This window comes from Amblyomma americanum, chromosome 9, assembly GCF_052857255.1.
Source record: "Amblyomma americanum isolate KBUSLIRL-KWMA chromosome 9, ASM5285725v1, whole genome shotgun sequence".
In the NCBI taxonomy this organism is placed as follows: domain Eukaryota; kingdom Metazoa; phylum Arthropoda; class Arachnida; order Ixodida; family Ixodidae; genus Amblyomma; species Amblyomma americanum.
Window position 1 is genome coordinate 24,877,035 of NC_135505.1, and position 15,054 is coordinate 24,892,088.

The window sequence follows — 15,054 nt, forward strand, 5'->3', positions numbered from 1 at the left end:
GAGAAGGTGATAACTGTGTAAGCACTAGTTCACTTACCTTGAACAAAAAAGAAAAAATGTACCTAAAGCACAGTCTGCCACACCTTGATTAGATTGTCTATGTATTGTTAACCCAGTGTGCGCATAACAACTCAGTTGATGTTTAGCGCTCGTCCTGTCTACTTCTTTGTCTGTGTCTTTGTTATATGCGCTAGTCTTTTAATTCGTCTTTTGCGCTGGTTTCCTTCTTCAAACATAGCGCATGAAGACAGGACAATGTTGTCTCTGCACTGTCCTGTCTTCATGCGCCGTATTTTTCAAAAGGCAGTTGTATCTTTCGTTAATATGTAGTTAAAAAATTGTTAAAATGCTCAACAAGTGTTTGGCCAGATAGTAGGCGGCTTATGTGCAGTAAGCGTTCGGGTGACGCATTTCTTTCTATTTACACGGCCTCTACATGTGTTAGCGCTCTCCGCACCTGCCACTTAGTAATGCTCTTTTCGCGGGCACTCAGCGTCTACTTGCCGCACACTAATGGCCTGCATTAATGCTTCATTCTTCATAAATAGCCTTGCTTCCTTCTCATTAATGGTTTTAACGACTTCGACACACTCACCTAATGACAGCTGGTGAAAGTTCGTGTTGGCACCGTCGCAGCGGCGGGCCGACTCACTCCGTGGTTTTTGAGATTATTGCACAAGAAGTCGATTTAATGCCTTAAATACGGTCTAAATCGCACCAAAGTGCTCTAAACACGAAAACTAAACCATCTTAAAGGCACCGTGCAGTGGAAGCTCGACGACCGCGATACCACTTGGAGCGTCACGAGGGTGCTCCCTTTAACAAATTCCTTTAAACAGTCCAGAGACTTCTGTCCATAAAGTCTATAGACTCTCTTTAGACAAAAACTAGAGAACTGTCTACAGGCAACACAAATCCTATTGACCATCTGTAGACAATCTATAAATTTATGGCCATACACTTTTAGTAGACTTTTCTCTATAGACAGTATATGGACTAAGAATAGACATAAGTATAGGAAGGCAATAAAGTCTATAAGAAGTCTACACTGTATGCAGACGACTTTTGTAAGGGCTGCTTGCGTCCAATTTGAGAGAAAGGGCCGGTCGAAATAATTTCATTGCTGATCAGCCCCACCATGTGTCGCGATGTGCGCCGAGACGGCGCCTTGCTCAGAGCAAACCCTATAAATTATTTACTGTAGGCGGGCAAAGGAAGTCCATCAGCTTTTTTTTTTTGCTTTTTGATGGTCGTAAGTTCCTAAACTTAGTGTTTTTCTGAACCCCTCAAAAGTTTGAAAGCAATGAACATTACTTGAGCAGTTAAGTAATTATGAACTTAGAGTACTCTTTGTTTCATTAAGTAACTTCGAATTCTACTTGTTCGTAGTGACTACTAGCGGCAGAAAAACAAGTGCAGCGCTCCCGGCTTTTGGAAAGAAGAAAAGCTGCAATCCGCAAATTTCCCGAAAAGGAAGCAGAAGAAGAGCAGTCTCCACCGCGTAGATTTATCCCACGACGTCATTGCTTGGCTAACCGGTGAGTTTATCAATTATTTGAACTTTTACGGTGACGGCAGCATCCAGCGGTCACGGCAGTATCCAGGGCAGCGTTTGAAATACGGGATATTCGCAGCTTTTGCGTTACATTCGCGACATCTGAGTCGCAAACAGTTGTATTCTGGTTTAAATTGATCCTGGCATTGTCCGTTTCGATCAGTATTGTGAGCTGTGCGCCTCTGTTTACGATTACCTGCTCAGAACATGCAGTGAAAACTTCTGGGAGATTTGGACCGGAATGGTTGATGTACTTCTACTGCTTCTGGTAGCGCAAAGGTGCTTTTCAAACCGAAGTTCTATTCGAGTGCAATATACAGTTCGCAAAAGGGGTCAAGGGGAGAGAGGTGTCGCGTTTCTTCATTCGTCCTTAAGGTCTTCTTTTGCTACGCGGTGTGATGAAAGCTACGGATATGTGCGAAAATTGAGCCAGGTGATTAAGTTTGTCCACTGAGAGGCAAAATAATAAGTATTTCATCACTCACCTCCACTGGAGCATCGGGGATATTCGTGACGTGTTTTTCAGCAATACAAGCAGGTCAGCACTTTGTGTTTCGTCTCCACCTTCATTAATGCCATAGCATTGGAATCGGCGTCAGACTGAAACATCGCCGATTTCCGAGACGAAATTCACTGATTGGTAGAGAGGTCAAATGAATTTATCGCGTCATTATAGCCTGCCCACCGTGCCAGCTGGAAATCTTATCACATGATTGCGAGCTACCTGATGAACGTAGCAGGTAAAATTAATGAGTGTATCTAGAAGGTTACTTGATCTCCTGCCATCATCACAGCCTGCTCACCGAGTCGTGAGCAACCTAGTGTCTAAACAGCAACCTAGATAGAGAATCGACGTCAAAAACGAGAAAAAAGAAATGTACGCAGATGTCGACACCTTCGCAGCATGGCGGATACTTGCTACTGCAGCTAGCAGCCTGAATGTGGCGGTTGATGAACAGACAATTGCAAAGAAACTGACGCAAACAGACAGGAAGGTTGCAACCGAAACTGCGACAAATCTGCATTCTAAGATTATCGCATTCCACTCTTTAGGTGATTGAAGCGTCCCTCCAATATTTCGCCCCGTTTTTTAGTTACTTTTCAAACCGAGGCTCTAGTCGAGTGCAACATAAAGCTCGCAGATGATCGCCTTATTTTTTAATATTCGTATGCATCGTCAGGCAAGAACTGCAGATTTATTTCTTACCGTCGTGGCATCCCGTTCAGCAGATATAAAACGCCAAGCTGAAGTAGAACAGAGTAAAATATAACCATATTTAAATTTTTTATGTGATACATATTGTCACACCCCTCTGTGCGAAATTCACGGTCCCCCCCTAGGTAAATTAAGACGCCCTTCCAAGATCGAGATATTGCGCAGTCTCGAAGTGAATCGACATCAAGGTGGCCCTAAGAGCCCCAACACAATATTTATCCCGGCCTAACCGTACGACAAACGTTGGATACGGGCAGAGTTCTACACTGCTTTGTTCTATGACCCGCTACAGACTAGAAAGTTGTAGACCCAGGCTTTACGGGAACCTGGCTATGCGAGTATTCGATTTCACGCGTTCTTCACAATTTTTTCCTTTGTGCGTCACAGTTCGTGATGAATTTAATGGCGCAAAGAGAGTTATGACCAAAGAGCGCTTTACCACAGCACATCTTCATCTACTGAGTGTGGGGTCAATGACCCATTCAAAAGTATTTCACCCCCGGTAAACCGAGCACAATTCGAGGAGGCAGCTTGTACCCACTGCATCAACAGTTACTCTTTCGCGACCATTGGGCATGCGATTTGGTTCAATTCGCAGTACCTGGACACGAACTTTTGGACGTGATGGTTGGTCGCACCGAAAAGGCTTCGTTTCATCGTCATTGTGTTATGCAAGTAGCCGTTCTTGCTCGACGGATAGAGTTAGCTGCCTAGCGTGTAAAGAAAATGCATAAATTTTCTTCCCTTCGTATACTTTAATGGCCCAATGTTTTAGAAGAATCCCCCAAGCTGGATTATATTTGTAATAAGGAAGTAATTTCTCATTGACATCAAGCACAGTGCAGCTATAGGAGTACAAAATAAAGCTGTACAGCATTCCTTTGTAGCCATTTGGCGGAGATTGCTTGGATGCCAATGGTAATTACTCCCTTATTACAAATCTGTTTCACCTTGAGGGATTGCTCTAAAACTTTGAACCAATAGTGCTCCCACCTCGAGTTATAAAAAATGAAGTCTTTGTGCAAGCTGTATACCTTTCCTACTCCACTACGTGGGATTCCCTAAAACATTTCCCTAAATCATGTTCCCGCTTCGAGTTAATGGTCAATTCGCTACCACCCTACCAAACGCTAGCCGCCCCCGTTATGTCAGTTGGTATAGCGACAGCTTTGTTGTTGCAGTGGTCTCGGTTTAGGAGCATGGACAACGGCAAATTTTTTTTAACGATGGAGTTTCTGTGGAAGCCGTGTAGCTTTCCTCTGTCGCCGTATGGCTGCATTTGGGTGGATGTCAATGAGCAATTATTTCCTTATTTCATGTACCCTAACTTTCTTTACTGTTCTGGGGTATTCGGTGGCATTGGGCTTGTCTGATGCTCTCCAGTGAATTTCTCCATGCCTTCTTCGCCCCACTTGACAATGAACGTTTTCGTTTTATAGATTCAGGCCATCCTAGCTAGCGACAAAGCAAAGCTTTGCAACAAATGATAAAACGATTAGATTTTGTTTAGGCCTAACGAACTCCAAAATTTTCCGTTTTGCCCCATGTGCAGCTTGCTGCTAAAATATTGCCGTCTTAATTTTTGGTCGGTGCGACTCACTAGTATCAAACATTCTTAAACTTTCCACTATCTAGCACCCTAATCTAATTGGGACAGCACATACGTTTCTCATGGCCGTGTGGGCTGTTTGAGCTGCATGGTTTAAAAAATGTGGCTGCGAAATTTTGCGTCTTTTTCCACCACTTTCTCTTTCACCAAGGCTCACTTCGAAACGTTTTTCTCTGGTTAGAAGAGGCCAATCTTTTCAGCCTTACAAATAGTTTCAGTGAAGATATGGCGGGTTATGCCACCAAAATCACAAGTGAACACGTTGATATATTTAAAAGCTAGCAGGGGGGGGGGGGGGGGGGCAGGGGTTGAAAAACAAAATGTGGCGTGTTGGCCAGTGTCACGTGTTGCCCCACTCTCCTCTCCCTATGCAAATTTAGGAAAGCAGGGCAAGCGGAAGCTTCCCAGAAACACTTGTCTAGTCAGCGATACACACCCTCCATCAGGTTAATTAATGACTGATGGGTGCATTTGTAAAAATTGCGCTTTGACGTTGCCGGTAAGGCCCCGACATCTATATCAGCTAACTCATTTTGGTGCCCGTAAGAACTGCTTTGAATACTAATTTCTTTCACGAACTCTTCCCGATTTGAATAACGTCAAAAACAATGAAGTGTTGCAGCCGTCTCTAATAACATTCGAACGAACAACGTATTTTCTAGTTTGTGTTGCCGCTTTTGCTGCTTTAATATTTGTTGTATATTTTTATTTTTATTGTTTCTAGCTTGCTGTTAAAATGATTGTATTTCTGATGCTGCCAGCAGAACTTCAACTTGTACTGTTATTTTATTCTTTACGCTTGCGCGCTCTGTTAAACAGTTTTGTTTTTTCCACGCCGCTAAAATTCCGACAGCAAAAGGTTGCAGTATCAATAAATAAAGACATTCATCGCGCTGTTTTGTGTTTCCTGCACACTAGCAATGGAGTGCCTCGGACGCAATGAAACACAAGTGCATATCATTAGTCAGTAGTAGACTAGATACACCCAACTTTCGGTGGTGTGCTTTTCCTATTGAATGATATGTAGAGTGTGTCTGCTTGCATCACGCAAACTTGGGCGCCCCTTAACATTTAATGTAGACAGCTGGACTAATTGGTTGCTTGCAATGCGTGGTACACATCTGTATCGCCTCATTCATGCTCTTACACCAGGATACTGGCACGGGCAGGTTGGTTCAACATACTAGAAATCAATCGCGCGACGATGGGACAATAAAGACCGACATCGACATGAAGGCAGACACAAGAGCTACTCCGTTCAATCTCTTCGACAGACATGAGCGAGCAGTCTGCTGACGGGTCCCGGGCATCACCCACGCACCGCGCCTCCAAGATATCTCCAAGCCGAAGAAGCAGAGAGCGGCGACCACGTGGACCAACCGCGACAGCCGGAGAGGAGTGCCCGCCCGCCAGTACTGAGGTGAATCATCTCGTAGCTTAAAATGAAAGGTCAGCATACGTGCGACTAGGCCCCTCAGGGTTACGAGAGACAGCCTGTCCAAAAGCCGCAGTAAGTGAAATTAAAGCCAGAAACTGGCTGACGTTATTGTGGGACACCAAAAAGTTATGGTAAATATTGTTGCAGTCCAGAAAGTCCTTTAAAAAGGTTAAGTATTATGTGCTACTTCCCAGACATTCACTGTCAAAACACCTCTGGTGTTCGCTCTTTTACCGAAGGACATAACGAACGCCATAATTCTAAAGGGAAACTGCACCACGTTTTGAGAATTCAGTGATAGTCAAGGATTTAAATCGTTAAATGATGTAGGTAAACTCTGTCATGTGTTTTTTTTTTCTCAATAGCGTTTGGAATGGTGAAATAATCAGAAATTAAATTTCATGCTTCTCCTCACAGCAATACAGGGGTGCGGAGAAGCTTGGTGTGGTGTCACGGACAGTAAAAATTGATTTTGAGGAACGGAAGTGACCCAGTAACTCTCTCACATATCTCGGCGGAAACCAGAACTGCGCCTTAAGGGAAGGAATAAAGGAAGGAGTGAAAGAAGAAAGGAAAACAGAGGTGCCTTAGTCGAGGACTCCGTAATAATTTCGACCACCTGGGGATCTTTAACGGGCACTGACGTCGCACAGCACGCGGGCGTCTTTTACGGTAAGGTTTCAAATTACGGCTGCCATCAACCACACCCTTCCCTTCGTCATGAGATGCTACCATACAACGTTCGGCAGGCTTATTCTTTGATGGCTTAAGTCTTCTTTTCTCGAAGTAAGCATTTATCCTTAAATGTACCGCTACCGCTCGTAACGTCATCATGCGCCCCTTACTTGCCGCTGTGCGCGGCGAAGACACTTTAAAGGCACCCTTACTTTAATCGGCTATTTCACCATTTGAAATGCTACGTCAAAAGGACTTCCCATGCGTTACCTGCAAGTTTGACGCTTTCGACCTCTTTAAGCTTGCCGAATTTTAAAGCCTCTCAACAAAGAATGTACTTGCCCAAAGAACACAGGACACAGCAAAGTAACACATACGACAAGAACAGAGCGCAACTTCCAACTAGTTTATTAAGAGCAGGCAACTTGAATATATACCGGTTTTGGCCAACAGAAAGATTGCAAAACCAACAGAAAGATAAGCCACGTGCGCAGTTCATACCAGCATGCCGCCACCAAGGGTACAACCAGATATCATTCTGTCCAACTGATATGATACTCCAAACATAACAAGCAAAACATAAAACCAAAAAAAAAGAAACTGAAGATTCTTGAGGTGAAAAATGAATGCGGGCAATATGACATAACTTAGCAAAGCAGTGTCAAAAATGCCATAACAAAAGCAGTCAAACATGAAAGTGATATCTGTCAACAGGTAAACTATCCTCGTTGCAAAAGCAGTGTCAATAAAGCGAGTGTGAAACGCCAAAAACATTAAGCCACAGAGATAACAGCACCGAGTTTCACCGACGTAAAGCAAACTAGAGGACATCGAATTTACACTTGTCCATCTAAGAATGTTATCTCTTTGTCGAGCAGAACAACTTAAGCAGTACTAACGCATTCGTCACTGGTGTTAGCAATATGAAAAGCCTCAATTATTTCTCTCCGAAGTTTAGTCTTAGCATGAGCCAGAATCGTGGTATTGGTAAAGATGGGCTTGCATCCATGATCCACAGTATGCTCTGGTAGGCGGCGTCTTTCATTGTTTTTTATTGTCCTTTCATGCTCCCGCAGTCTCTCGTTGACGCACTTTCCCGTTTGTCCGATATATACGCAACCACAGGTTAACAGAATTCGATACACGACATTGGTGGCGCATTAGACGTAATGATAATCGTGCTTCGTTTCACATGACTCTCGCTTCTTAGACAGGACAGTACAAATACTAGAAAGCTTACTGGGGGCGGAAAAAAGAACCTTTGCGTCACATATATGGCCTATCTTCTTCAAGTTGTGGGAAATTCTATGGATATATGGTATCACCTTCATGCTGTGTCTAGGGATTGGGGCGCTCGAAGACTTCTTGTTGCCTTCTTTTACCTTCTGTAGAAGACTGACTGTGACACTGCTGATGACGTCAGTGGGTACCCTGCTTTCTCGAGACGGGCAGTTTGGTTTCCAAAACTGCCTTCCATAAAGTGCGGGCAGCTTTTGTTGAGCGCTGCTTGAAGAAGTGTTCCTACAATCCCACGTTTTATCAATTTAGAATGGGCGCTTTCATAAGGAAGCAGACGTTTTCTCGTACGTGGGTTGTACTTGTAACACAGATCGCAGTCAGGTTGACCAAAGTTGATCTGCAGATCTAAAAACTGGATACAGTTGCCTTGAGGGAATTCCCAGGTGAACTTCAAGCCTCAAGACTCAGTGGTGAACAGCTTAACAATCTCTGGCACCAAACCTTCAAAACTTCCTTCTGACGGAGCGTTCAGTATGACCAGGTAATCGTCCACATACATCATAATTTTGAGTACGGCCGTCCCTGTCAGGTTTTTCTGGACACGGTTGTCCATGGCAGATAGGTATATGTCACAGAGCACCGGTGCGACTGCAGAGCCTATGCAAATGTCATCTTTCTGCTCATAAAATTTATCTTCGAAGGATATGGCTGTCGATTGCAGGTAGAATTCCAGCAAGGTGATGAAGTTGTCCGTACTGATTCCAGTGGAATTTTGAAAACTTATCTCATCTGTGCTGGAAATATTCTCCCGAACCGTTTCTAGAAGGTTTTCATGTGGAACAGAGTAATATATATCCTCGACGTCTATGGAAAACGCCGAGGTGGCAGAGTGAAGGCCTTTGTTGTGTCCTGTGTTCTTTGCGCAAGTACATTCTTTGTTAGAAATGAACCAACACGCCCAGACAAGAGTGTTAATTTTAAAGCTTGTGCAGTTAATTTTAACGGTACTCGTTTTTCTCAGGGATGTGATTTACCAAGATTAGAAGACTATATGTATTCTTGCGAAAATTCGTCATATTTATTCTTATATTTATTTCTTCACTGCAGCAAGAAATGCGCTGCATCTCCGGCTTGATAGCGTGCTCATATGTTCAGAGTTTCTGCTGGTTGGCGCAACCAACCTGGACTTTCATGAACTTAGCAGCGAACGGTTCACTCAGGGCATAGGAGTCTTGTCCTGTGTTCACCGTCTGTTGGCAGCAGAGTCCAAGTGAAGTTTTTTTTTTTGCTTTGCTCGTTCGAGTCGAGGTCGTCTTGGTTTCATCGGGCACGTTACTTCGTGGCAACTCGCCAGGCGCCTGTCCCCTGCAGTCGAGCTTCCGTGCACAGCACTCCGGCAGTACCACAGTCCTTGTTTGCTGAGCTACGCCAGCTAGCAATGGAGGATTGCTGTGCCTGCGTAGCGGATGCAGCTTACGGTGCAAGCACCACGCTGGCATAGGAGAAAGCTTATCTGGAGCCTTTGGCTCGGTTATCTCGACGCGTGCGGACTTCCACGCGCGGCATCAGATATTGTAGACGGAATGCAGCCCAGCGGAAACGAATCTCGTGAGCTCCCCCCGTCCTGTATCGGCGTCACCCAGCCCTGGCCGGTGTGAACATTCGCACGTAATTACACTGGTGAGACGGATATTCTTAAATCTATACTGTAGCCTTCCGAGGAACATCTTTGTCGGTAGCCGCTGTTGATGCTGTAGCATTAAAGGCCGCCTGTGTCAGCGCATTGTTGTATTCGTTTGTTTTCAAGAGCAGCGCCCGCCGTGGCCGGTAGTGCGCTGCGGCGCTAGCGATTATAAGGGGGAGGGTAGAGGGGGAGCTGACTGTCAGGCCAACACAAGCAGAGGATATACATATTGTACCAGAGTTTTTTTATACAGGGGTCGATGACAGGGGATGAAAGATGGGCACCCAGTGCGCTGTGCCCCGACCCAAGACATGCACTCTCATCTTTTTCTTCATTGCCGTGCCTACAAAGCTGCCGCAGCGTCATATTCGTCACTACACGATATATTCCTCCCAGCAATTTTAGAGCTCCACATCTGGTGCCCAACGTGGGCCCGCTCTTAGAACAATGTACGAGTCTCTTCGGTCTAAGAAGCAATCATTTCTTTGTCTGGGCATCGCAAGTGGTAGGCCTAGCGTGAACATTGGTCACAAGGCTCGGCGGCACACTTTTTTGAGTGCGAGGCGAATTTGGCTGTAGCGTGTTCAGACTCTTCGACGAGCGCAGTGCATTTTAAAGCATTTTGTGGCGGGATCATTCCGCACGACAGAAGCGTGGTCCAAATCGAGGAAGCGTAAGAACCAGCACCGCCGGAGTGGTCCAGCCCAAATAGAGTGAAAATGGAAGCCTTCTGGGTGGTCTGAGTTTTTCTGCGCATATTAGTTTTTGTCCACAACCCTTGGAGGCATGGCTCTGAGAGCTGGTGGGCCGCGGGTCACGGATCCTGTAATGAACTAGCTGGTATTGTAGTTGGGCACCAGACGCTCCAACACCATCCGTTACGGTGGGCGCCGACCGTTCGGAAGCTAATCAGTGCAGCGAGTGGAGTAGGACGATACCGGACAGCTGAAGACTCCTCGTGGCTGGATGTATATGCCCCTTCAGGGATTTTCGTCCGTCCTTGGCAACGTGGCTGTCAGGTCTAAGACTTTATGGAGCTTCCCGGTCTACATTAATTAACACACCACCAGGAGGACCACCAGGATCCATGGAAAGTGAGAGTAGCGCAAAACGGGACAAAGGGACAGAGAAAGACAGACACAACACAGGCGCTGTGTTGTGTCTGTCTTTCTCTGTCCCTTTGTCCCGTTTTGCGCTACTCTCACTTTCCATGGATCACCGTTACCGACTCGCCCAAGTTTCTACCCTTGTGGACCACCAGGAGTCTCGCTTGACACGTGGAAAGACTTTTTAAGCGACCTTGACGTTTGCACAGCCGCCCGGCACTTTACTAGCGGATTTGGCAGCCTTCCGCCTCATTCGTTGCCTATATAAAAGAGCATGGGAAGCTTTTTCCCCACTAATGCCGATTCAGTGGAGTCAACCAGGTCTCCTGATCTATGTACTTCATCTTTCTGCTGCCTGCTCTGAAGGAACTGCCTGTCAGGCGCATCCATTCGAGGCGGCAATGGTCAGAAACGCAAGCAGTCACCTCCGGCTGCCCCTATCTTGGCGTCAATGTGCAACCGTCGCGCCCTGCTCTTTCAACCAGACCTCACAACATAGGGCCTGCTGACACGCAGTTCGCGGTGATGCCAGTGAGGCCTATGGTGACTTTCACGCAAGCTTTTGGGTGTCTTGGACGTCGGCGTGAATCCGTCGCTGGCCGTCAAGGCAGTCGCAGTGGGCCTGAGTGCATGGGCACATCATAGACGTGGCTTCCACCGCAAGATCTGTCTCAAGTTCACGAAGAATACCTCCAGAGCCTCTTTAGCTTGTTCTCACAGCTGCCCGGAAGATTACAAGTGAGGGGATGTGGGGACTCATCAGGCTACGTCCCCTGTAGTCGAGCTTCCCCGTGCAACACCCCCGCTATGCCCCGTGCTTCTTTGCTTAGCTGCGCTGGCTAGCACTGTAGGCCGCCTGTACCTGAGCAGATAGAGCCGCTTACGGTGCAAACATCATGCTGGCACTGGATAAAGCTGATCTAGAGTCCCCCCGCAGGGGGGCGCCTGCAGCTTGCAGGCGTCGCGACGGTGAGTGGCGACACCGCGGGTTCCCGAGCATCCGCAGGGACATCCCCGCAAGGGGATGATGGTGAACTGTGCATCACCACGGACCCGAGCACCCGCGCCTCGCCGTGCGTGGCATCGCCGTGTCCGGGGAAAAGGGGATCCTGGTGGTTGAGCCGATGCCGAGCGTTTGGACCCTTAAGGCCCCTTGGAGGAGGCAACACACCACTTTGGCCCCAGCTTCCTGCAGACGGCACCTCCGGCCTGACCCGACCGGGGGGAATCGGCAGTCGCCTTTTCCTATCCTCATCTCCATCTTTCACTTTCCTATCTCTGTCTCACAACTCTTCTATATCCTACTCACTTCTTGGTTTTTCCTGTTTTCCTGGCGGCGAGGGTTAACCTTGTGTGACCAACTACCCTGAGTTGAGTCATATTTGGTTATAGTTAAGGTGTACAGCTGGCGTGGGCAGGACTTGCTTTCAAGTTCCTGTCCCGTCCCCTTGTTGGACTCCATGGTGGGTGGCTGGCACCATGACTGAAAAACTTCATTTTTTATGGCTCCCCCCCTTTCAAAACCCGATCGCTCTCTCAAGAGAGGGCGGAACGAAGCAGCTGATTTTTTCTCAAAAAAGAGACAAACATTTTCAAAGTTCCACGTAATCCACAGTGAAAGTGACAGAATACAGGCAAGAATAATATCCCCATTCCTTGTGTCAAAATGCTTAACCGATACCTTGGGCCCTGGCTACAAGGTCTCAAAAATGTCCAGCGGTGACTTACTTCTTGAGCTGCGCGACAGCATCCAGTGTTCAAAACTCTCCAACATTGCGTCTATAGGGGACATCTCTGTCTCTGTAACCCCCCACCGATCTCTAAACACAGTCCGAGGTGTAATCTCGGAATCAGACTTTATCCATATCACAGAAGCTGAAATGCTTGAAGGGCTTACCGACCAGAATGTAATCGATGTTCACCGAATCAAGATCCGCAGGGATAACAAAGAAATAGATACCAAACTCATGGTCCTCACATTTAATACCAGTACCTTGCCCGAAACGATCGAAGTTGGATACTTGAAAGTCAACGTCAGACATTATATACCCAATCCCCGCCGATGTTTCAACTGTCAAAAGTTTGGCCACGGCTCACAAAGTTGCCGCGGCCGCAAAACCTGCGCGAAATGCGCTTCGAAAGACCAGCATTCTGAAGAATGTGACGCAGCACTGCGCTGCGCAAACTGCGAAGGAGACCATGCAGCGTACTCCAGGGCATGTCCGTCCTGGAAAAAAGAAAAGGAAATAATTACCATAAAGACAAAAGAAAACATTTCATTCAAAGAAGCAAGGAAGCGTTTTGCGCTTATGAACACCTTCTCTTTCACAGCAAAACCCAACTTCGCTGATGTGGTGCGCGGGGGCGTAGCACCACACAGCTCTACGGCACCTGCCGAGGCTGCTTTCACAGAGCCAGTGGCAGGGCCATCCACGCCCCAGGCAGGGACAGCGAAGGCTGCTCTGCCACCCTCAAAGCAGGGAGCGCCGGTCCATGGGTCGGCATCCCGCAGGACCTCCCCCCGTCGGGAGAGGCCTGAAACTAACACAACCGCGGGCCCTCCGCGGTTCTCCAGCACCTCGGTTGAGGTGATGGATACAGCACCCACTCCGCCTCCACTACAGAGGCGGAACAGCTCTCTTGAGCGGAAAAAAGACAGGCCCCTCATAACGGGCCCACCTCATAAGTAAATCTCCTTTTATTTTCACTCAAAAACACAAGCATGGCTTTTTTAATTCAATGGAATTGCAGAGGACTTATGCGGAATTATAGTGACATAACACATATTTTAGGGTCAATGTTACCCATAGTTTTATGTCTTCAGGAGACCAATCGTGGTCCACAACATGTACATATCCTGAAACATTATCAAACATTTAGACGCGATCGCGAGCAGGCAAATCGACTTTCAGGAGGCGTCGCAATTGTCGTCCAAAGCGGCGTCCCTGCTCGAGAAATCAAGCTCAATACAAAACTTGAGGCGGTTGCAGTCAGCATCGTCAGTTATAAAACACTAACAATCTGTTCCGTATACATTCCTCCACATTTTACACTAACAGTCCATGATCTAGAAGAATTGATAGATGAACTTCCAGAGCCATATCTGGTAGTTGGGGATTTTAACGCTCACTCCCCTTTTTGGAGAAGCGAGCGCTGCGACTCTAGGGGACAAACAATAGAAGATTTTATCCTCTCAAATAACATCTGTCTTTTAAATACAGGAAAAGCAACTTATTGTTGCCCAAGCTCGGCAAAAATGAGCTTTCTCGATTTAGCTTTCGCATCACCATCGCTTTTTACCGATTTTAAATGGGATGTTTTAAATGACCCTCTGGGAAGTGATCACCTTCCTATTATCATCAGTCTCTCATCGTCTACTGCAGTCATCCCCACAAGACCACGGCGCTGGAAACTTCACCTCGCCGACTGGTCACTTTTTACAGCAAGTGCCACACTAGAAAAAGAATTTTGTGAAGATCTCAGCATAGACGAAATTAATGGAAAATTTACTACATGCATAATATCGGCCGCTACACTAGCCATACCACAAACAACAGGACTCGTACACAAAAAACATAAAGTATGGTGGACACAAGAATGCACATTGGCAAAAAAACAACAAAATAAAGCTTGGGGCTCTCTGCGTCGGTATCCCACAGCGGAGAACTTGATAGCCTTTAAGAGGGCCAAGGCCAGAGCGCGATTCGTTCGGAGAAACGCCGAGAAATCCTCGTGGCAGAAATATGTGTCCTCTATAAACAGCTCAATAACCTCAAAAAAATGTGGGAAAAAGTTCGAAGATTCAGTAGTGACCATACCCCTTTCACACTTCCTCTATTGACTACACCCGGGACACAAACATCATTAGAAGAACAGGCCAACATACTAGGTGAGCATTTTGCAGAAGTTTCCAGTTCGTCCAATTACACAAACACGTTCCAGAAGCACAAAGCAATAGCAGAAAAACAAAAACTTCCATTTGCAGCAGGTATGAACGAGGACTACAATCAACCCATCACACTCCAGGAATTGATTAAGGCATTATCTTCTGGTAAAAAGACAGCAACAGGCCCAGATAATGTGCATTACGCTATGCTTGCCCATCTCTCTGAGGCTGCCGTGCAGGCATTGTTGAACTTCTTTAACAAAATATGGATGACTGGCAGAATACCTGAGGAGTGGAAGAAAGCAATAATAGTACCTTTTCTGAAACCCGGAAAACAACCAACAAGTCCTAACAATTACAGACCGATAGCCCTCACCAGCTGCATCGCTAAATCTTTCGAAAGCATAGTAAACATTAGACTGACCTTCACACTTGAATCTCGTCGACTCTTAGATTTACATCAATGTGGATTTAAGAAAGCATGCTCGACCACTGATCACCTTGTCCGCCTAGAAAACACCATCCGAGAGGCGTTCATCCACAAACAGCACTGTATCGGTGTCTTCTTCGATTTGGAGAAGGCATATGATACCGCGTGGAAGTTCGGCATCCTCCATGACCTAGCAGATCTAGGGATCCGCGGCAG

At 46.5% G+C, this 15,054-nt stretch overlaps 1 protein-coding gene across 1 annotated transcript in view; it reads left to right on the forward strand.

The window, feature by feature from the left end:
* The first annotated feature begins 1,441 nt into the window (after positions 1-1,441).
* Positions 1,442-15,054, forward strand: part of LOC144103247 (uncharacterized) — a 34,100-nt gene continuing 20,487 nt past the window's right edge. Inside the window, exons 1-2 of the mRNA XM_077636021.1 lie at positions 1,442-1,538; positions 5,655-5,800. Of these exons, the coding sequence (XP_077492147.1) occupies positions 5,657-5,800 (144 nt within the window). The 5' untranslated portion in view covers positions 1,442-1,538; positions 5,655-5,656. The remainder of the gene's footprint in view (positions 1,539-5,654; positions 5,801-15,054) is intronic.